Here is a 24,053-nt window from a genome sequence, read left to right on the forward strand (position 1 = left end):
AACTAAATTTTGATAATAAATATGTCAATAATGCTTACTTGAGGTATCAATGTATTAGATAAGTACTAATTAAATAAGTTTTTTTTATTAAGCAGAATGTGTGTTTTAGTTACATCTTTTAGTTCGGTTTAAGTGTAATGATCCTAATTACAATGTGCCCCGTTTTATTCAAACATGAACTGTGTCAGTCGACCATAACCGCTATGTCCGTGAGTGTTTCTGTGAGAACCTAATTAAGTGCTGACAGTGTTTTGATACCTAATTTGCATATGCATTTGTTATATTGTTGCACTGAGTTTTAAGCTGACCTTGTATTACCACGTTAATTCGACATTTGTATCAAATAAAGGGAGTGGAATAAATTAAAAGTTCAAAGACATGCAAATCCAACCTGTGTAAGAGCTAGCGGCCTCAGTAGAGTGTCAGGTCAACTCATTTGAAGTGATCAATCGAAGACTTAGTTTTTTAATGCGAATGTAATCTAATTACCGTATATACTCACATATAAGCCGACACACCCCCCCCACTGAACTGGTAAAACTGTTAAAAAGTGCATGACCTGTGTATAAGCTGACCCATAATTTCTAGACTACCGGTGCATCACAAGATGCACAAAGTGAGTTCTGAATACGTTTATTTAGGCAAATCACATTATTAAATAAAATGAAAGTAAGAAAGCGAATTTATATGTTGAAATAAAAACAATTCTAAAGTGTTAAGTCTTAATGGAAATTTAATTAATCCTCATTCTAAAATCATGAATTATAAAAGTTCTATTACTTTTAGAATCCTTCAAAATCTGGCTCTGTATCAGACCAGCCAAACAGTTCACAAAACTCGGCTTCTGTTACGGGCGTGCTTTCATAATATACGTCGTCATTGTCATCATGGTCATCCGATAGTGTGTCGTTCTCCTTCTCGCTCTTCTCGTCATTGTCGGATTGAAATATAGCATCATCCTCTGTTACATCCATGGCATTGCTGATACAGCACTTCCTGAATGATTTTGCAATCCGATGGAATTGAGTCCCACGCTTCTTTTACCCACTTGGCGACCAAATCAATGTCCGGCCTCATTAAATTCCCGCCTTTTGTCATTTTCACAGCCCCTGAACATACCCATTCTGCCCACATCTTTCGTAACTTGTCCTTAAAAGGTTTGTTAAGGCAGACATCAAGAGGTTGTAACACTGACGTTAAACCTCCTGGTATCACAGCCAGTGTTGTTTTCATTTTCTTTGCAGCCTTTTTTACTTCATCGGTCTTGTGTGCACGAAACATATCCCATACAAGCATTGAAGGTTTCCGAAGAATTGCACCTGGTCTCTTGTTCCATACTTTCTCCAACCATTCATTTGTTCCACTTTCGTCCATCCATCCCTTTTGCTGTGCACGAACGATGACACCAGCAGGAAATTTCATGCTTTTTGGCAGCGTCTTCCTTTTAAAAATGATGATGGGAGGCAGCTTTGATCCATCAGCTAAACAGGCCAATACAACCATGAAATGTGTTTTTTCATGGCCGGTCGTTTTTATCAGAATAGTTTTCTCACCAACAGCATTGACTGTTTTATTGCTTGGTAAGTCAAAGGTCATAGGCGTCTCATCCATATTTCCAATTTGTGATAGTTCAGATGAGCACTCCTTTCTGCGTTTGATGATGAACTGCTGAAATTATTCAATTTTTTCTTCCAGGTCTTTTGGTAGCTTTTGTGCTATCTTCATTCACTGCCTGAGGCAGAAACCATTCTGGTTCATAAAACGAGAACAGCAGCTGGCTGATGCAACATATTTTGAATCTGCCAACTTATATTTATCATTTTTCGCCATCTGCATAGCACATAGATGAATTGAAGTTCATATGACAATGTATCCATTTTGTCGATGTTCACTTACAAAATCACAGAGTTCTTTCTCCAATTCAGGGAAAGAGGCAATCCCAGTCCGACGAGCCTTCTTGGACTTTGGCATTTCTTCTAATGCTGCTTTGCTTTTCTGCCATTCCCATACTTGCTTCTCGTTCACAAAAAATTTGCGTGCTGCAGCACAGTTGTTATTTGCTTCTGCATATTCAATAACTTTAAGTTTGAATGCTGCATCATAAGCAGAACGCTTTCTTTTACTTCCAACACTATTCATTTTATCTGATTGAATTGAACATAAACTTCTGGAGAGATTAAACTGAAATAATTTCTTATAGTGGTTGTATACTATTTATATACCTTATCCTGTAATTATTTCCATGTGTGGTTGGTTATCAATTTGTATTTGATACTTATTTATCATTCTTGTTCATTTGTGTGGGTTTTTTTTAACTACGAGTAGTGTGATTCAATTGATCAAAATATGATTGGTTTCAGTGTGGACATTATTCAGGTATTGTGACAGTTTATAACTTTGAGCAAAAACCATGTCCACTACCATATCTCATTAAACAATACATCTGAGAGTTGGCATGTATCATTAAAGTCACTGGCATTGTGCAACAAAACAAACCTATTATCCCCGAGGCAGTTACCACAGATTAAGCATATGGTAGCTGTTGTACAACACTCTACCGCTAACAAACCACTTTGCTTTACAAGCAACTAAACAACAGTAGTATATAAACTGTGGCTGCCGATTACTTCTAAAACACCTGTCAAAGAAATCCCACAAATTGTATTGTTTTACAGTTATTCATGCTGACTCGTATATTGCCCTGTTATTTACCCTTCCTAAGCGTGCGCGCAACAAACCCCCTATGGAGCCTCTTGCTATTGTTCCTTTAAGACTATCGTACATGTATTTCTACTCTCGATCAAAATGTTTGTTGTATATACTTTCAGTATCATAATTCTTTTATTTTTTTACATAGATTCTTTTCATATTTACATTGAAATAAGCTAGCGTGCATTTGTACGATACCGTGGAGTTTAATGATTACTGATTAGCTGAGGGTTAAATACTTGACTGGAGATTACTAATATGGCGGTTCTTTTGGAAAATACACATACCTCCGTGGCTCAAATAACATGTATGGCTGCATTTTCTGGTGGATGGACATCTTTCAAATAGATGTCAAGTACGTTAAAACGTGTTTTTCATTCATTATCCTACCATTTAAGTTAGAACAAAAATATTTGTTTCACTTCACGACAGCACAGATCGTATGAGCCATGTGATCTCATCTTTGATGTCATAAAATTCTGTTTTACAGTTGAGTTTTATTAATGAGATGCTCGTTTCAGAGTTTGTAATTAATCTAGTTATTGAATTGGCACTCTGAGATTTCCTCTTGGATGAGAAGTTTCACTTTTACTTGCCGTGAAATTATGGCATCAATATTCTGCCAATAAAACATTTAAAAATATTGTCAACGATGACATCTGTTTCACGAACTAAGTGTTGTTTTTAGAAAAATAAAGGAATCTTGTTTAATTGTGAATTTGAATAAATAACTATTCTGGTTCCCTACTTACTATTGCATTGCACTCTACTAAAGTAGAGAGCAAATTGAGGAATATATGGTTCATGGAACCAGACTACTAAACAACAACATAAAGCAGTGATGTAATACACAATGTTTTCCTGTACACGCGACTGTTGTTGAAATCAGTATAAATTATTATATGGATCTCTCAGTGGTTGGGCGATCTTGAAAATATAGGTCATTTTTACATAAAAACAAATAACTTGTTTTAAAAAACCTCTTTAGTGACAATTATTCCCAGCGCGATTTTAAAATGAGTATTTCGCCATTCAACGGACCAGTTCATTCCCTCTCCCCCTTTAGTTTTTATCGATGTCCAGCACCAATGGCATCATTTCGTTTTGTTAGAAGGTCCCTTGATAAATTGTGCCCACGCTTACAGTGTAGACTATTTTTTTGGACATTGTTGTGTGCAAGTTATCAAGGGAGTGGTGTTCCATCTAACAAAATGTTGAAAACCATTGGAAGCTATTGTATGAAAGTGATGTTTTGACATGTTTTAACAGTCTACTTTTTCTAAGTCACATTGTTCATACATGTTGGGATGTTTTTTATCTATGAGGTTTAAATTCCAGAATTTGTGTCATTTACCCTTATATACACCTGTGGTTTTAAAAATCCCAATCTCATCACTTACATGAATCTATTACTCCTTTGTTTAGCTAAACGACAGTCATGTCTGTATTTGTGAATGAAAGCGGTTTTTTCTTTAACTTTCAATCACGAGAGAGAAAGGCAGAGCTTTAGGTCATGGTCATTTTAAGTTTGATTTAAAAAATAATGGTTTCTACATGTTAGCTTACTACAAAACCACATAGCTTGACCAAAGATTGCTGTCATTGAGACCCATTGGTCAATAATTTAGAGTCATCATTCCCCAAGTAGGGCTTGTATCGAGAACTGTGAAACACAGAATGGGCATATAATACAATACACTGTTACCTTCTGAGGAAACGACTTTATTTAAAATTAAAATTGCTGTTCAGGATCTGAAAATTGTCATATATTTATATAACATTATCATTTCAGTTGTGAAGGTTGTAAAGGATTCTTCAAGAGGACCGTTCGCAAAGATCTAACGTATGCCTGTCGTGATGATAGGAACTGTATGATAGACAAACGACAAAGGAACAGATGTCAGTATTGCAGATATATGAAGTGTTTATCAATGGGCATGAAGAGAGAAGGTGAGAGTCTAGATTTGGATCAGTGGTTTCTCCAGGATTTTCACAGGGAAAGACAATTATTAGAAATGTATTTTCACTTGCCATTATTTTCAGTGTGGGGTGGGTAGGTTTTACAGCAGAACAATGTATGCGAATAGACCTTTATCAAATATGTATGTGATAAATAACCTTTGTTAACTATTATTGATAACAATTACTGCATATTGACAGAGTTTTTGTGCTCAGCTGTACTGGTCATAGACTAGAGTGGTTTATGGGATGGCCTGTTTGCCCTCCCGTCCTTCCTAAACTAATTGAAGGAAACTTTTACAGTCATCCTGAGGTCAAGTTGGTCCTAAATGAAAATGGTGCTGATCAGAATCTAATAATGGCCACCACAGCAGCCATCTTAGATATTTTTTAATGTTACTTCTCCAGAATGGATGGTCATATCACCATGAAAATGAAACTGGTGCAGTTTGATTTCAGATATGGCAGCCGTCTTGAAAATTTTGTTACCACTACTCCTGATGGTCTTATCGAGCTAGGATTTCACTAAAAGACTTGTTATATTGTCTACTTTGTCCAAGATGAAAATGGTGCCTCTTTGATGTCCAATGTAGCCATCAAAGCAGCGAACTTGAAAATCTTGTTATTGTCTCTTATTCTAAATGGAAAGTCATATGAACAGGATGGTTTCAGCAGAAGACTGAATATATCTACTGGTTTCTGAAGGAAAATGGTGCCAGTCTGACCTCTAATAAGGGTGCCACAGTGAACATCTTGAAAATCAAGTCGCCAGTTCTTCTGGGTATTATGATGGTTTTGTTATTCAAACCTAAGTTTTCTAATAGTGTCTGGTGTGTCCTAAATAAAAATGGTAACAATCTTTCATCTGATACGGTTGCCAGTGTCTCGTTTGAAAATCTTGCCACTCAGGATTATTGGAGATGGTTTCAACACAGTGAAGTTTCAAATGGTCTTGTTTTGAATTCCGAGAAATTTTTTAAAGGGTTGAGTCATTAATTTCTACATTGGTTTATGCCAGTGTCTCGTTAAAAAATATTGCCACTCAAGAATATTGGAGATGGATTCAACACTGTGAAGTTTTAAATAGTCTTGTTTTGAATTCCGAGAAAATTCTGGTTTTAAAGGGTTGAGTCATTAATTTCTACTCGGGTTTGTGCCAGTGTCTCATTTGAAAACCTTGCCACTCGAGAATATTGGAGATGGTTTCAACACTGTGAAGTTTTAAATGGTCTTGTTTTGAAATCTGGGAAATTCTTGTTTCAAAGGGTTGAGTCATTAATTTCTACATGGGTTTGTGCAGTCAAGCATTGGTTTGTACATGAATTGCACTAGCATTAATAACTTCTGCTGAATGAAGATGAAGCTTTCAGTTTTTGCTACAGTCATAGTGATGATGACTGTTCTGACAAGGGCATATTTGTGCATGTAACAGTAAAGACATTTACCACTGAAAATGTCTGCCATGGCACAACCTGGGCATTTTATGCAGTTGGTGAAACAGTTTCATTTGGATGATGAAAGGAACTCTTTGATCTATTGCAAAATGTAATTTAATACATGAATGATTTTGGCTGTTGATTTAAAAATCAAGTGCTTGCATTATCAGATTTAGCTGTTTAATATTTTAATAATAAATGTTACAGCTTCATTATGCTCACAGTTGTCTATGCACGTGTTACATGCACATTTTTGGGAGTGGTGGAATTGCTTAAATTTAGCAGTTTATGTAAATAGCTCATCCTGGAGAAAACACTTCAACTCTTGTTAATACTAAAATAACATTTCTGGTAGCAACTTCTAGTGCAGTGATGTGTAAAAAGTGGAGATATTTAAGGACATCAGTTAAATTTACTTTTAATACATTTGCCTTACAATATAGCTTTGCATTTTTCTTTAGTTCATGTGGTGTCTAGGCCTAGTGGGATTATGGTAGGCTGTGTATTTGTTGTAGTAAAACTTGTTGTTTTAAACTTTTAGAACACCACTCAACAGTTTTTTAAAACCAAATTTGCAGAAAGAATCATGGCATGAAGGGTTTTCAGATTTGTACAGATATCATATACGGTCACTGTTAGTTAAAACAAATTTTGCTTGAAACAACTTCACAAACACTGCTGAACAGAATTTGATAGTATCCTAGCACTAAGACCTTTCAGGTTTGTACAAACGATGCTGATCTTCGTTCAGAATTGGCCATCAAAAATAAAAGTTGAAAAACTGTTTATTGTCCAACATCAATTGCTTTTTGTTGTTGTAGTTGTTGTAGAGTTTAACACCATTTTTCAGCACACGATAGGCTATACATGGTGGCCAGTATTAATGGTGGAGGAAGAACCCGGGAAATCCTCGGAGAGAACCACCGACCCTCGAGAAGCTACTGGCAAGCTTTCTCACATACCCACATTGGCCGAATCCGAGACTCGAACCTACGCAGATGGAGGTGAGATGGCAGTGATCCGTAACAGAGAGTGCTTTAGACCACTCAGCCACTCGGGGCCCCCATCAATTGCTATTTACAAAACCCACCAGGCCACTTTGAACCAGTCTAGCACAGAGCATCCTGGCATACCCTCCTTGTAAGCTTCTTTAAATGAATCAGTCTGCTAATATGGCCATCTAAAAAAAAAACATAGCTAAATAACTAATGAATGGTTGCTGTTAAACATGCAGCAATTAAATTACACAAGAACCATTCTGGTATTTAGGGATATTAGTATTTTTACGCACTGCCTTCAAATATGGATGCTGTTTAAAAAAAAATTAAATGTAAGAACTTATGGAATACTGTGTAACAGACTTTGATCACATATGATTTATGCAAATTATGGTGTTTTGCCATGAAATAAGGCTGATGTTGTATAAATTATTTTCAAACTATCACTGTATAATTTGATAACATGCAGTGTCATGGCCATCAGTGGACAAATGATGCCCATGTGCTATCAAATGTAGATGAAGATAGATGTACTGGAGAATCTGCTATAGTAGTTTTAATATCATAAGCAGTCAGCTGCACAGGAAGACATTAAACAGAATGCATCCTACTGGCCTATATTTTAATAAAAATCTTGTTATGGAAAAAATATGCATGTTTTTGGTCGGCTGAACATCCCCATCATCTATTGCCGACCCTAGAACACACACACGCCTGGAAAATAACATTGTAATAAATGTAGGCTTTTTTTAATGACCTGCCTAATTTTTTTAAAAACGGTGCAGTAGGAAACACAAACTTCTTTGGCCTTATGACTACTTCTGATTGGCTGTCATTTTGACGTTGTACTTTCACCAAGTCTTTTTATAATGTCTTGTTGGTAGATGGAAATGGCCCACAGCAGCCATCCTGAAAATCTTTTTATCACTACTCCCCCAGAAAAGAGAGAGTTATCAGGTGAATTCTTAAGAAGTTTTGTTGGTCCTAAATTTAAAGGGTGCCAAACTCTTATCCACTATGGTTGCAATAGTGCCATCCTGAAAATCTTGTTGTTGCTGCTCTTAACTGGAACTCCTTTTTACATTGGGGTTTTCAACAGAAGAGTTCTTGAGGTGTATAGTTTTTCAACAGAAGGTTTTCATTAGCAGATAATTTTCAATAAATTTAGTTGGATATATAAGATCACTGCCACAATAAATATATTGAAAACCTTGTCACTAACTCCTCAGAGTGTATGGTCATATTTGCACAAGGTTTTCACCAAAAAACTTTGGTTTTTCTAAATGAAAATGGTGCCAATCTTGCATCCAACATGCCACCACAATATCCTATTTGAAAATTTTGTTCCTCAGGAATATCAGCAATGATTTCTGCACACAGAAGTTAAAACCAATAAATAGTCTGATGCTGAATTACCGGAAATTCTTTCTGGTCACTAAAGCATCAGGTCTTTTGATGCATCTTGTATCCATGAAAAATTGCTGTTTTCAACTTCTCAACATCCACAAGACCAAGTTTGACACGGAACATCTTAGCATGAAATGTGTTCAGTTTATGCAAGTGGTACTGATCCATAATCGGATATGGCAGATGTTACTAAAATTGTTGAAAACCCTTCATGACTTCAACCATAAACAGAAGTTGATCAGTTTGGACAGCATCCGGGCAGGAAGACCTTTCGTATTTGTACAATGTCAAATCCACCTTGAAATATGGCCACTGTTACTAAAAACAGAAGGCACAGTTACTAAGAATAGAAAAAATGAAATCAAATTCTTTTAAAAAAGTAATAAATTGAACTTGACCAAAACTTCATACAATTTTGGCATGAATGCCTTCCAGGTTTGTTCTAATGGTGCCCAACTGCCATTAGATATGGCTACCATTAATGAAAAGAAAGACCTTTAACCGACTTGATCTCAAAAACCACTCCAAAGAATCTCGGACAGATGCTGGTCCACCATCAAATATGAGTGCCATTACTTAAAGAAAAGAAACAACACCCATTTAATTTATAAAATGCCAGAACAGAATTTGACGGAAGCATTGTGGCATAAATTCCTTTCAAAGGTGTGCAAAATAAAGCCAATCTGCTATCAAATATGGCCACTGTTACTATAAATAGAAAGTGATTTTTCTTATCCAAAATTATGGTATGAAGACTTTGCAGTAAAAGCAAACATTAGCGTTTGATCGCTCCAGTGGCCCAGTGGTTATAGCGTTTGCCCCAGATGCGGGGGAGGTCATGGGTTCGAACCCCAGCCAAGTCTTACTAAAGACTTCTAAAAATGGTACTAACAGATGACTCGCTAGGCGCTTATCATTAAGAGGTTAACGTTAGGACTGGTTGGATTGGTGCCCCAGTGCTAGACATCACTTTAAACTGCCACACTGCAGATATCTAAAAATCTAAATCACACACACACTAACATTAATGTTCTCAGATACCTCTTAATAGAATTTGACCAGATTTAACTGGGAGCATTCTGGCATGGAAGGTTTTCAGATTGGTACAGTTGATTCAGATCTGCTATCAGATATTGCACCATTACATGAAATAGAAACATCTTGAAATGTTTTATTCAAAATTGCTAAATGGAATTTGACCATTTTTAACAGAAACTATTTTGGAATGTAGATCTTTCTGTACAAATGACGCTGATCACCTTCAAATATGGGTGTTGTTACTAAACATAGAAAAACCATTGAATGAATATCTAGACCTACTGCATAGAATTTAATCAATCATGAAAATGCATCGTAGCATGAATACCTTTCATTTGAGATGATGCTGATCCTTTGTTAGTTATGGCCTCCATTATTAAACAGAAAAACATTTAAATGACTTCTCCGAAAATGCACAGCTGAATTTAAGTAAATTTGACAGAAACTCTTAATATTTAGGTATTTAAAATTTGTACCAATGAAGCCAGTCCACCACTTGAAGTACAAAAAACATGCACAGAAATTTATCTATTGAAACTGCAAACAAAAGTTTATAAACTTGTACAAATTAGCCATTCAGTATTTGACAAATGATGTGGATATTCCATCAGATATGGATCAAGATATTAAAAAAAGTTTGAAACCTGTAACCTTTTGTAGCCATTTGTTTTCATAATGTGTACTCCATAACATTGGGATAAATTTCAACAGAAAGAATTATATTGACCGATATTTCTTGGTCAGCTTTTCTTGTGTTCAACTATATCAGCTAGGTGGACTGTCTTTGGCCTCTTGTTTAAAATGCATTATTTGTAAATATTTTAATCACCTTGGCAGCCTCTTGGCTTGCCTTGGACAAAAATTTAGGAGTAGAATGCTGTTGGGCATTTATGCACACTTAAGGTTTCCGTCTCCAATATTGAAGCAAAATGCTTACCTTTTGAAAAGTGGCAATTGTCACCAGAATATTCGGTTCAAAATAATGTTAATTTTGGACACATGGGATAATACCCCAGTGTTTTTTCATGACTCGTGATATGTCGGCCTATTCTGCGCACAGTGTTTAAAAGATGTAATGTTTATCCATCGGGCTATAGAAATGAAACAACATTACTTTCGACTGTTTCTGTCAGCATTTCAGTTGAGTAATTAGGTCAGGTTTATAGCTAGTTTTACAAAATTCAATGTAACAATGCCAGTAAATGGCAAGAGATATTAAGCAAACTAAACCGATCTTGCTAAAAAAATTAGTAAAGTTAAAAATTTAATAAAAAAATAAGCTATTACATGGAAGAGAAACAGCAGTGAATACGACGTCTTGTTTATGGGGGAAGAATTACTAAAGAATACGTCGGGGGAATTTCTTGAGAATGCTGTTCTAGCGGCAAGTTGACATGGGTAGCAGATGATATTGTACATGTGGGACAACTTCTTGTAAAATTGGAAACTTGGAATAAGATGCAGAATTTTTTATGATATACATTTCCATCTTTTATATAATGTATTTATTTGCGTTATTCTGTAAGATGCATAGTAAATAGGATTTTCTGGGTTACAGGTTTACAGTCGTGGAGTGGGTCTTCATGTTATTTAGAAATCATATTTTCATGTCTTTCGAGTCAAAGTGTGAGATATTTTTGTACACTTTATGAATATCACTTTCTTAATTAAAGTGCAATCATTCTTTCTTGATACAAAATGGATTTTTGACCCAAAATAGCACGTGATCAAGTGTACAGAAATGATTTATCGTTGTGCAGAATTACCAGAATTGGTCGACATGGTGTTATACATGATTGGTGATTCAACATCTGGCTCGTGAAAAAGTTTGTATGTTTCTGGAGGCTTAACTAGTAAAAGTGTTGAAGTGAATAAATGTGTTCCTAATCCAGTGATTGCATCTTTGTTGAGAAATGTAACAAATATGTTGGAGAGTTGTTCTTAAACCTGAATGCTGTCCTAACATATTTGTTTTACATTATGAAAGGATTGTATAACATCTTTGAACTGAAAAAGAGATATTACATTAGTGTTATAACATTATTCACATATTTATGAAACGTGGTGTTTCTGGTGTCCTTTGATAAATATGCCTTTAACAGCTCTGACTCTGTGCACAGCTGTACAAGAAGAGAGACAGAGGACCAAAGAAAAGGGTGAAGGAGAAGTGGAAAGTACCAGCCCGGCAAACTCAGATATGCCTGTAGAAAAGATTCTTGAGGCAGAACTAGCCGTAGAACCTCAGACAGATACATACATAGATGCTCAGGTAAATTTCTGGGAGGAAAATGTCACATGTACCAAACTCTAGTTAGTGTGCTGTTTAGAATATATCCTCTGGAATAGCATACAGCTTGGCCTGTTGTCCATTATGCATTTGTTGTCTATCTGTATTGTCTGTCCATTAGCACAAGATTATTATCACTACTATTTCTAAAATTCTTGAAGGATTGTCGTGAAAACTTTACATCCCAATGTTGGTTCTACATGAAAATGGTGTTACCTGGACATTCATCATAGCTGCCAGCATGGCTATCTTGGGAATCTTGTTGCTACTCCTCCTGAAGAGATGACCAATGCTTATCATGATGTCTACAGACCTGCCAGTCAATGTAATTTGATCACAGTTCATTCTGAAATGACCTTTAATTACAAACTTGCTGAATAATAGCAAATATTACAAAATATAATCGAGAGGGGATGTGATCTGAAACACCCGCCTTTACTGATCACTGCCATCTCACCTCAGGCTGTGTGGGTTTGGGTCTCAGGCTCGGCCATGTGTGTAAAGCATACTAGTAGCTTCCTGTGGATTATTTGCTTGCATTTTTTGTACATCATTGACATCATTATGAACACTGACTCTTACATATATAAGTGAATTTTTCCTGACATTGAATAATTAAGTTGCATTCCAAAGAACATGTTTGGTAGTCAAAACTCTTGATTTTGAAATCAAAAGTCTTCACTCTCTTTTATAGCTATATTGGCTTATGAGCATAATAGCATAAACAAATAACATACATGGCAACCATTATGCTTTTGGCGCAGTCACTCTTTTTTTCACCAAATTACATTTTCTTTTAGACTGTATGGATTATGCTTTTTTGCTACATTAAATAATAAAAATAAAGCAATAAAGTTATTTTGTAATTTTTTTTATCATCTCTTTAATTCCTCAAATAAATTTGAGAACATTAAAAAGGTGACTGCTGCATAAAAATAGTGCAAAATTACTTCCCTTATTTGCATTTTATAGTAACTGTATTTGACTCATTTCCAAGAAAATGGACAGGTTGTTTCAGAAGTTAACTTTGCCAAATATATTCATTTTATTGATACGCTAGTTGGTGAACCAGTCTATATTGTTTGAAGATATTAAGTGAATCACTTTACATTTTGAGTTGTGGAAGTTGTATGACAGAAAATGTTAGAGCAGATAGATCTTTTCAAGCTTCAAAACATGTCAGATCCCAAAAAGTGACAACACTGCTTTACAAACTTTAAAATAAGAATATGAATAATGTAATACAGTACTCTGAGCACCTGACTATAATCATTGCAGAAGAATTCCAGTTCATGATCATTCAGCAAAAGTTACACATGTAGGCTAGTTCAAGTGAATGCTGAATATAAATAATTTTTCAGTATACATTGTATTTTGTTTTTATTCTGGTTCTAATCCATATGGATTTTGCCCTTTGTGACAAGAATTTAGACCAGCTACAGAACGAGGTTAGTAGCAAAATTGTATCTTTTTCATACACGCTCTAATTCTGGCATATGATATATAGATTAAACTTTATTGCATCAAACTATGCTTTTTTACCACTTAAATAGCAATAAGTACGCTTATACCGCTCAGGGGTTCGCATGTTTGAAATAAGAATAAATTGTTGTTAAACCCAGTTTCTGATTGTATACTATAAGTACTGTGAGTCACATCACTGATCTTCATTTCACAGTCTAGTTATTGTGGATAACTTTGCATTTAGCTTAGTTCTCTAGGTTTGGGTTTGCATTTAGGTCATTGTATTGAGCAGTATTAATTCTAGAGTTCCAGAAGTTTTTGTTTGGATGCATCATGTAGAGTACGGCACATTTGATTGAAAATCAGATTACTGTTTCCTATATGTCTGCCCAGTAATTTTAGTCCAAGTCATTCCAACAAAAATATTGACAAACTGGTCCTATATTTTATTATACAAGAAGACAATGTAGTCAGTGATTCAGTGTTAAATTCAGGTTAACATGAATATCAGCCCTTATTATATAACAAAAATTTTAAGGAAAAAACCAACAAAAAACATATTTATGCTAAATTATTGAATTTTATTAAATTCAGCGTAACGTGACCACTATTTACTGGTCAAGACAAAGATCCGTACATAACTCGTCTAGAGGTTGTACTCCATGATCTAGCCAATGATGACTAGTCTGAATGAGAAGCAGTCATTATCCATTGACTTGGCATTGTAGCAGAAATATAGTTGTGACACTTTTAGTAAATATGTATGGGGTACCCATCAAACTTAAATTATTGAAATTGTGTTAAATGTATACAAACCTGAACTGCTTTGTTGTAGGTTGGCAATGGCACATTGTATTTTGTCTGTCAGATCCGACATAGGGGTGACTTGTTTCTCATCGAGTCAGGGTCACATTTTGAATAAGCAGAACTGGATCGATAGATAAGATGATAGGAAAATTAACAACAAAACTATGCAAAAGATATATATTATTGACTGGAATATGTCACAAATTAACAGCTTCAAATTTGTTTTCCCGTATTTGCTGGCCTGTAAGACGATACTTTTTTTACCAGAAAATCTTAGCTTCCTCCTATAATCCCAATCGACTTGTATTTGGATTATGTCATCCAAATTATTTTATCCTATTTTTTGTATGGAAAATAATTCTCCAAGAGTACGAAAAATAATGTGTAAAAAAATATTTCATTTTGGGGAAGAGATTGTGTAGGAACAAATATAGGATCCCACATTGAGTATTTTAAACAATTACGTGATTGTCATTATTAAAAATTAACATAGATCAGATGTAATTGCATTAAGTCAGCATGCACTAGTAATGTACATTGTTTAAATTTAATTACATATATGTGCATAGAATTTACAAGTTAGAAGATGAATAACAATGAGATTCAGTCAGTTTTCTTCTTGCACCTAATGATCAGATAATCTGTATGCCACATTGAGAGAGAGAGAAATGTCTTCAAGGTTGTAAATCTCTATTATTGTTCACTTACCTGATGACTGATTTTACTTGTGTACAAGTGCAGTACCATATTCCATTTTCAGTTAATACCACTAGTGAAGCAATTCTTTCTAATGTTGTTTCCACTTCCATTATTAAAAGAATCACGTTGCTTTGTAGTGGTATTTACATGCTAATTAAATATGTTGTGCCTGTATTCAGTCATTCCAAGATAACACTTGTTTGAGGTCAAGATTCTGCTCACTAAATCAGATTATTGAGGCTACCAGTAGGGAAATGATGCTACCCATGGGTATTATGAATACCATACCATACAGTTAAAGGAAATGCCAGGTGGTTACTATTGTAAATTTCTCAACCAGTGTCATTTTTGAACTTGCTGATGGAACCAACACTAATTTACAGTACATCTAGGATAAGCAAAGATTAAAAACAATTGCCACCTAAGTGCAGGAAGAGTACATGCTCTTTGAACAAAATCTTAATTGTTGGGAATGGAGAGGTCGTTATACTTGCAAAGAAAATTAGACAGCGTGCATTCTTGGGATTTAACCTAATGGAGACTATATGGATATAAATATTGTCAATATTTAAACCTTAAAGGAGTATGATATGTATTTTCATTGTTTACATTTACCATTGCATTTATTAATGTTTTCTCTCTTTGACAAAAGATTCAGCAACACGGGGGTGATAAGTTTAAAAAAAAAAATTCTTCAAATAGCTGAACTCTCTGTCTCTCTCATATATCGGACCATATTTGATTTTGATCAGGAGGTGCAAAAAGAAAAATGCGATAGAATACATATACAGCCTTCTCTCTGTATCTCTCCTCCCATCCACCTGGACCCCCTGAAAATGCATTTTAGTATTAATGATGCAATTTCTCTATTGATGGTAATCTGAAATAGCATACTTTTAATATTTTCGAGACCGGAAGTTATAATTTAAATCTACACAGCATCGTGAGTTTTATCCTCTAACTCAATAAATGTTTGGGTCAGCATCATTATATGCTGCTAAAAGTACATGATACATTTAAAATACTTCTTGTGCAGCAGATTAGGTACTTTTAGTTACATTTAATGATTGTTACTGGAAAGGTTACTGAGTTACAGGTGGGGTAAAATTTGCGATACTGTGTAGAGAGAAGTGAAAGACACAATCTGAGGTGTTGATATGGCCTTGTTTGATACTCCGCATTTGCCAAATTTGCTAATTCGACTTGTACTCCACCTCGACTTATAGGCCGGCAAATATGGTAATTAAATCCACTGAAATCCACCATGCAAGAAATTTAAATCCATGTATATGATAAAATCTTGAATTCATTTATAGGTCACATAGTGATATTAAGACAGTTTAGAATGATCCAGTTCATAATATCCCATGATATGTTAAATTCCATGTGTCTTAATAAGTAAACAGTGGAAACTGTCCACATTTATTTAACCCTTTTATCACTAGGTAACTTTGGGAGCATGGAATCCTCAACACTAAGTAACTTTGGAGTTGTAAAGCAAAATGACTTGTAGATTTTGATATAACATAACTTTGCCAATTTTAAAGATATCTGGCTGGATTAGGCGTCAAAATCAAGGTTAAAAATTTTATGACTAATTGACTGAAATGTGCATATCTATTACAACTGTTAAAATACAGGTGCAAACAGGTAACAAAACAGGTAAAATACAAGTAATTATCTATTTATTTCTTAGAAAACTTATAAAGTTCCCAATACTTGTTCAATTGACCCTAGATGTACTCATGAATAATTCCAGTAGCAACACAAGTCTTTATTTCAGGTATGTGACAGGTAGAAATTAAAATTCCATAAAATGCCTTGATTTCATCCAAGGTGAGATTTGTCCACACACCTGTATCGCCTCTGGCACGTTTGATCGTCGGATTCGTATTCATTAGATGGACACTGTTTCCAAAAACTTCATCTGAATGGAATATTTGAAAATATTCCAAAGCTTTCCTGGAGCCATCTAACATCTAACACTTGGTGGGTCCAAATCTCTCAGAAAACAAACAAATTTTTTTGGTTTTCAACCAAACAAAACCTTGTGGAGCGTACACTTCCGCCGGTTCAAAACCTTCAAAGTCCTTTTCATCATCATCACTGTCACCCACAAGCGCATTCCATTGCCTCTCCAGCCGCCTTGTCTCATTTTCATCCAACTTTACTAGGTCGAAATCCTCTGATAATTCTAAATCTGACACTTCATTCTCATCTGATTTTTCTTCGAACTCTGCCATTTTGGATACAAATTACACCTATTCGGAAGAGTCGTTAAAAGTGCCTACTTTGTTCGATATTTCTAGTTGTATACAAGCTAAACTCACGAGATAATCCAAATATAATATCTACATTACAAGTAGGAAGTTATTAGAGGTACCCCAAAATTTGTATAGACTGGTACTATAACGTTAGAGAAGAACACTGCCCCAGACCGGTAAAGCGGTCCATATTGTTTGGGGACTTACTTCCCCTGGACCAGTAAACCGGTCCATAGGGTTGAAAGGGTTAAGTCACAGTATCCTATAAATGTCACTAGCTAACATCATCTGGTATAAAGTCCAAAGATTCATCTTCATTGTGTGATCAAGGTCTGAAATCCTCTACTGTCCTCTGGTAAATTGTTGTGGTCTCGTCATGCATGTCGCCTGACTCCTTTCCTTGGCCAGGCTGTCATATGTGTTCATATGGAGACCAAGCTTGGGCTGTCATATGTGAGTGTTTATGTGGAGACCAAGCTTGGGCTTTGTAAGTAACACCTTGATTATACAGTTTGTCGAATCAATTAAAGATTACAACTGAACACGTCAATTGTGTGACAAGATTAAATAAACACCCTCTGTTACTTGCCACTGAGCAAGTATCATTCTTGATAAGAGATTAAGGTAAAACATTTACTAGAAGTGGTAGAACTCTACTTGTCATTGAACAGGTACATGTAATGGATTGATCAAAAGGATTGTCAGCTTGAAACCATGAGCGAAAGTTCTCTGTCATATGATCGAAGTTTCGTCTTCAGAATGTCCCACAGGTCGATCTTCCAAATTATGCAAATCTGTCGAGGTTTTCTTAGGGGGATATGGGATGAAAGTGGTTGGTTAGTTTTTGTGCGGTATTCAGTTCACTGAAAGCTTCTTAGCTGTGTTCTGCTGAATCAGGATTTCATACTTCACTCCATAATTCGGTGCCCTCTACGGAAACCGGAATAACTTGGTTGTAAACCCAAATAATTTTGTCATTGTATTCCACTGCTTTTCAATTCCTACATGTGCGTCATAGGAACAATAGCGGATAGAGGCCTAAAGATGCCAGTGGGTGCTAGGTTTTCCCCATTAATAATAACCCTGGTAATAAAATGAGGCTCGTGTCTTGTGTGCATTTATTCATCATCACGGGGGCTCATATGGCGGCTTACAATTTACTTGTCATACATGTACTTTATAATTATACAAGGGAGGATACTCCTCTTCTTTTCGTGCAACCTATTTAAGAATTCAAAGCTGATATTTAAAAGCTAAACTGTCCTAACTTCGTGCCTTTCCATGGTTTGTATGTCATTTTTCCCGTGATTTAAATGCACTTGTTTTGAGATCCTGATGACATTAACTTGGTCAGTACCTTTCGTCAAGAGTGACAGTAAGTATTGATTAAGAAATATTCGACGAAATAAAATTTAAATATGTACTACAATTTAAATAAAAGAAAGCATGATATAAATGTCAAGTTTAACCAATGCCATTTTTGCCTCAAATTTGTGTCTCTGGAGTGAGTATTATTTGTTAAGGTCAGGGTCACTGTTCACATTTGTTTACTGGACTCCTTTTTTTCATAGCGAGAAACTCAAGGCCAATATTTCTATAAAGGCAAAGGCAGCACCAAAACTTGGTTACCGTAACATGCACTTCTTATACCATTTTAGGAAAAAATGAACAAAACTGTCAACTATACAGAATGAAAGTTTTTACTGAAATATTTAAATATGAGAAATTTTTATTATTTAATAATGCTGAAAAAAAAAATCTTTAAAAAATTGACCACTTGTATAAATATGGTAGTTTTTCCATTAATTTTACTTAAAACAATTCCAAGAAAACAGATGGGATTCTTGAATGTGGAGCCACATGTCATAGATTCATTCTGTTTTGATATTGCATGTGTCGCGACCCAGTCGAAATTGAAAATAAATGGCGCCAGATATCATAAACGAAATGGGCTGTATCTGTGAGGCTTGAATTTTATATGGCTGAAAAAATGTTGGAGGACAGGGATTTTGTTAAACTTAAAGCATGTTAGACCTCACCTTTGTTAAGGGATGAACTATGGTAGGCTGAGGATATTACAGTAGTCATCATTTGTGGACTCTTCAACTATTTGTGAAGGTTACTGTAGACTAGTTAAAATGAGTGTTATGCATAAATAATTTATCGAATTCTTTTATGTGTATACCCTTGTATTAACTACTAATCCACATGGATTTAGCCGATTTGTGACAAAAATTTTAACTGCAGATCCAGGTAAGTAACAAAAATAAATATATGTTAAATAAAATAAAAATGTGTTTTTTTGTAGTTTTCTGTAATTATGGCATGTAATATATAGATTGCTCTCTTTAACCTCAGATTATGCTTTTTGCCACATGTATTAACAATAAATTACGCTTATACTCTCTTGGCGCTTGGCATGTTTAAACCTACAACAAAACAGCTGAGGTTCACATTTAATACAATTTCTCTTTGATCGGGTATCCAGGTAACTGATCATTATAATTGACTAGTACCTGCTAGAAATTTTTGAAAATTTTGACATCTCTTTAGAAGGCGCTGAATTGCCTGAGTGAGGCACCTTGGCCGATTCTTTACCTCTGTTTATATAATTCTCCCATTGTTTTCTCTACAACCACTCCTCTTTGCTTTATGGAAAGGTTTTGGTTTTTTTTTTTTTTAAATTGTTGCATTATCTTGACTTATTAATCTTCGATCAGGATGATTGGAATTTGTGCCCATGTTAAATTCACAGACAATAATGTTTTTTCCCCTCCAATTCAGCATGGTTACAGATGTATAAATGACTAAAAGAAGAGCACATTCCTTGGAGTAACATTTTGACGGTTAAAACTTGTATAAACAATCTTGGGTTTGGAATGGAGAAATTCAAAGGCACTATGAAAGGAAGTCACAGAATTGGTTGTAAAATCTTAGCAGTGCATTGTTTTATCATAATCTTTGCTGACATCTCGCCTTAGTACTACATGCTGTGATACAGTCGGATAGTAATGCTACTGGACTATCTACAATTGACCAACCTTTGAAGCTGGGGAATAGGAACTGTTACAGTTAATCAACTTACAGCTAATAGAAAAAAAAATAGTTTTGCTGAAACAACAAAGAAAACTGATTACCTTTGAAGCGCTTAAATTCTGTATAAATACTGAGCAAATGTATGATGTATAAACATTAAACGGGTTGATTGTAGCTGATGTAAAACTATATTTTGTTCAGTTTAAATAGCAGTGATTAAAAGGCAAAGAGGTCAATATAGACCACCATTTCACTTGTTACTTAATTCGCTGTCAGTAGCTAATGATATGTATTTAAAGACTGCAATGGGTGAGCCAATTGTGCCAATTTGCAAAAAGTAAAAATCGCAAAGTGGAACAACCCAGTAAAAGTAAATCAGATGCCTGTAGGAGAACTGATGCTATTGCATATCATTGTCTTCAATCAGAATGTTAAGCCATCTATATTAAAGATTATTGACAAGCTTGTGAATAACAGTAACATTTATTTGAAGTAAGATTTTGCTCCATATATAAAATGCAAAGCTTGATTATTTCACTTGTCGGAATAGTGTTCAAGTGTGATTCATTTTAGAAGGTGCTTCAGGAAGCAATTAGCTATCAGCAAAGCAAACAAAGTCCAGCAGAAATAAAGTTTAAAACTCCTGGTTGATGGAGTTGAAAAGTAAAGACCTAGCAAACAATGATTTCCATTGAAATAGGAAAAAATGTGTCTTTTTCAAATGTTAATGGTTGGCATTGGTGGACAGGTGAGGTATGCTGTGACATGTGACTGCAATTTGTTTTATGATCCACCAATGTCATGTTAGTGTTACCATTGTCTGTCAGCTTGTCTGGTTAATATTTGTATTTAGGTCAGTTTCTTAGGTACTGTGCTGGAGTGTTTATGTTCCATGAACACATTTCTAGTTCAGAAAAGTAGGGGGGTCAGTCAAAGTTTTATTTTCATCCTTTGCAGAAAGATGCTGTGACCAATATCTGCCAGGCAGCAGACAAGCAGTTATTCACCCTTGTTGAATGGGCAAAACGAATCCCTCACTTCACAGAGCTTCCTCTAGATGACCAGGTTATACTTCTTAGGGCAGGTAGGTGTGTTTATTATATATTCAGCTTAGTTCAGTTGTACAAAAACAATTTTGTGACAAGTAATATATACATGGACAGATATTGCACCTGGCAATCTAAGTTTATATTTCAGGTTACAAATTTGGAATGTTGTGTTAGAAAACCACCATATCCTTATATGGGTAAATAAAACAAAAATGGAACCAAATTTAACAATAAACTTAACTTGGGTCCCCAGAGGTGTATCACAAGCATTAGTTGGTTTTCAACTTGTATGCCACAGCATTGGGCACCACTCTTTTCTTTCGTACATGTTTTTGAGGGCGTTTTTGGGTTCGTCATGTCTGGTGTTTAACTATTTATCTTTGTTTAATGTGCACCCAGTAAGCAAAAAACATATGCAAAGAACTGTTGTGGTAGGTCTAGAATTTAACATAAATTTCTCTGTAGCTAGAAGGACTAATAGATTAAGAAATGTTTTAGTCTGGCTGAATCTTCACTAGTCATTTCAACAAATGCTGACAAGCGACAACTGAAACTTGACTAGGCATGTGGAGCTATTGAAATTATGAAAAACTGCTAGTCTTAAAGGAGGTTTTCTAGCTTCAGGCTAGCAGGCTATCACTAATTTCTAGCCCTGCATGGCATAAGTCACTTTCGGATGAAGAATGCATGTCAAAAAATATCTGCAGTAGTTTCTAAACTGTATTGCTGCAACACTACTCGGTATGTTGTAGCTGAGAAAAAGAAAGTACATTGTTGTAGGCACTCTAGTTCCTGGTTATGACAGGCAGATAAAGGGATTATTGATGCCCAAGATGTTTATGCTGGGTATTTAAATTTATATACATAAAACCACAAAATCTGCCCAGAAATCCCACAAATAAAATAGAACTCTTCATTAGTTAGTAAACATTTTGTTGAAAAAAATGGCATGTTGTCAGGTGTTCATTGGCTGTTGCATGGGTGAAAGTTCTCATGACAGAAATTCCATATTCAGACTGTCCCTACAGGTTGATCTTCCAAAAGATTGCAAATCTGTATAGTTGGCGGGGGTAGGGGTTAAATTGGTTGGAAAGCATTTAGCATAAAAAAATATGCTAAGGGATACTAAATTTTAAACTTACAATTTACTGTTGAGCGTGCAAACAGAAGTTTTAATTCATTATTCTGTTCACTTGAAGCTTCTCAGATGTGTTCTGCTGAATCACAAAGTTCAAATTTCACTCCATAATTCAGTGCCTCTGTAGAAAAACACAGGATTTATATTCCACTGCTATTCAATTCCTGCATTTGTCTCATAGGAATGATGGCGGATAGAAGGCACTAAATTATTTGAGGGAGACCTTGGCTGATTCTATACCTCCATGTATATCGTTCTTCCATTGTTTTCTCTATTCCCACCCTCTTAGCTTCATAGAAAGATGTTGTTTTTTCTAAAATAATTTGTTGCATTATCTTGGCTTGGTGAGGACAAGTGGAATTTTGCCCATGCTCAATTTGCAGACAGTGCATTTTATTTTTCTTTCTCTTCAATTCAGTACAGTTACAAATGTACAAATGGCTAAAAGAACAACACATTCATTTTCCCCCCGAGTTGAAACTTCAAAGCGTAACTATCTACTTCTCCTGACTGCTGGTCCTATCTGGAGGAACATGCGTTGTCTATCTTAGCAGTTTCATACAGTGTATATATGCTGACTGACTTTCATAGCGAGAATAAGAGAATGATTTTGAAACAAAAAAGGCAGTCTACATCAAAAAGCACTGCATGCTAATTGATTTAAGACTGAGAAAATATTATTCACTGACCAAGTGAATGAAAATGAAATTATTTAATATCGGCCTCTTAGAATAATCAGTTGTGGCTGTTTGCTAACTGAAGAGACATGAGGATTTAATCAACGAACTAAATGTTTCATAGAACTATTGTTAGTGTTGTTCCAATTAGCAATTATAAACGATCCACAGTTGGTTGAGCAAACCAGTTAGATAATCATGCTTATAGACATGTCAAATATGAATGAAAGGATTTTGGGGGACTGCAACAGTATTTCAGTTACATACGACTGTTCAGCCATACAAAATTATTTTCATTTAACAAAGTTATAGAACAAAATAATACAGCACAATAGAATTTTTTAAAAATATTTTTAACAAGTAAAAGTAAACATGTTATTAAAAGAGATTACTCCTGTACATTTATTAACATTTTGAACTCTTGGGCAAAGATATAACTGCATAACAAACATAAATTAAAATTTGCTCTTAGTAACAGATTATAATTGACTATCAGTTGGTTAAGTGGAACTGATTAATGATTATAAAATATTACAGATTCCCATCACTAACTTTTGTCATGTTTGTGTGTTATATTCAGTTTTGGTTCAAAGGTGTGTGTATATGTATGCATGTATGTGTGTGTGTGTGTGTGTATGTATATATATATATATATATATATATATATATATATATATATATATATATATATATATATATATAAAGTAAATTCTGATTTATAATGTGTCAATCATTTCCATTTGAATTTTATATTCAGCTCCTAAATTTTCATATTTACACTGTAATAATGGAAAAGTTGTGTTTAGATAAAGGAAAACATTTTTTTCTTTTAAGTTCGGAAACTATCCCTCCCCACACGCACACACACACACACACACCAACCAGTGCTTTGCCGTGTACCCATGATCCCCAGGCTACTTTTTAGTTTTGTGGTTTTTACAAGCTTTCACCCATGCTATTGCAGTGATAAAGCAGGACAGTAAGTGAATCTTGAGCTTTTATTCTCCTGTACGCTCATTCATGGTTTAAAACAACTTAAAACAATCCTTTTAAATAGTCTAGATTTGCCAACAGCTTGTTTTGCT

The 24,053-nt window shown here is 35.0% G+C and overlaps 1 protein-coding gene across 10 annotated transcripts in view; it reads left to right on the plus strand.

Moving 5' to 3' along the window:
- The window catches only part of LOC149778467 (retinoic acid receptor RXR-like), a 129,572-nt gene that overhangs the window by 81,270 nt on the left and 24,249 nt on the right, over positions 1-24,053 (plus strand). For 5 of the 10 annotated variants that reach the window (XM_089939311.1, XM_089939320.1, XM_089939317.1 and 2 more), the window contains exons 3-6: positions 4,502-4,659; positions 11,650-11,816; positions 13,259-13,282; positions 21,062-21,188. In XM_089939311.1, coding sequence (XP_089795437.1) covers positions 4,502-4,659; positions 11,650-11,816; positions 13,259-13,282; positions 21,062-21,188 — 476 coding nt within the window. The remainder of the gene's footprint in view (positions 1-4,501; positions 4,660-11,649; positions 11,817-13,258; positions 13,283-21,061; positions 21,189-24,053) is intronic. The other 5 variants (XM_089939314.1, XM_089939318.1, XM_089939316.1 and 2 more) reach the window with 3 other exon arrangements.

The sequence above is a fragment of the Sinohyriopsis cumingii genome, chromosome 17 (assembly GCF_028554795.1).
Source record: "Sinohyriopsis cumingii isolate HCF-2022 chromosome 17, ASM2855479v2, whole genome shotgun sequence".
NCBI classification, from domain to species: Eukaryota; Metazoa; Mollusca; class Bivalvia; order Unionida; family Unionidae; genus Sinohyriopsis; species Sinohyriopsis cumingii.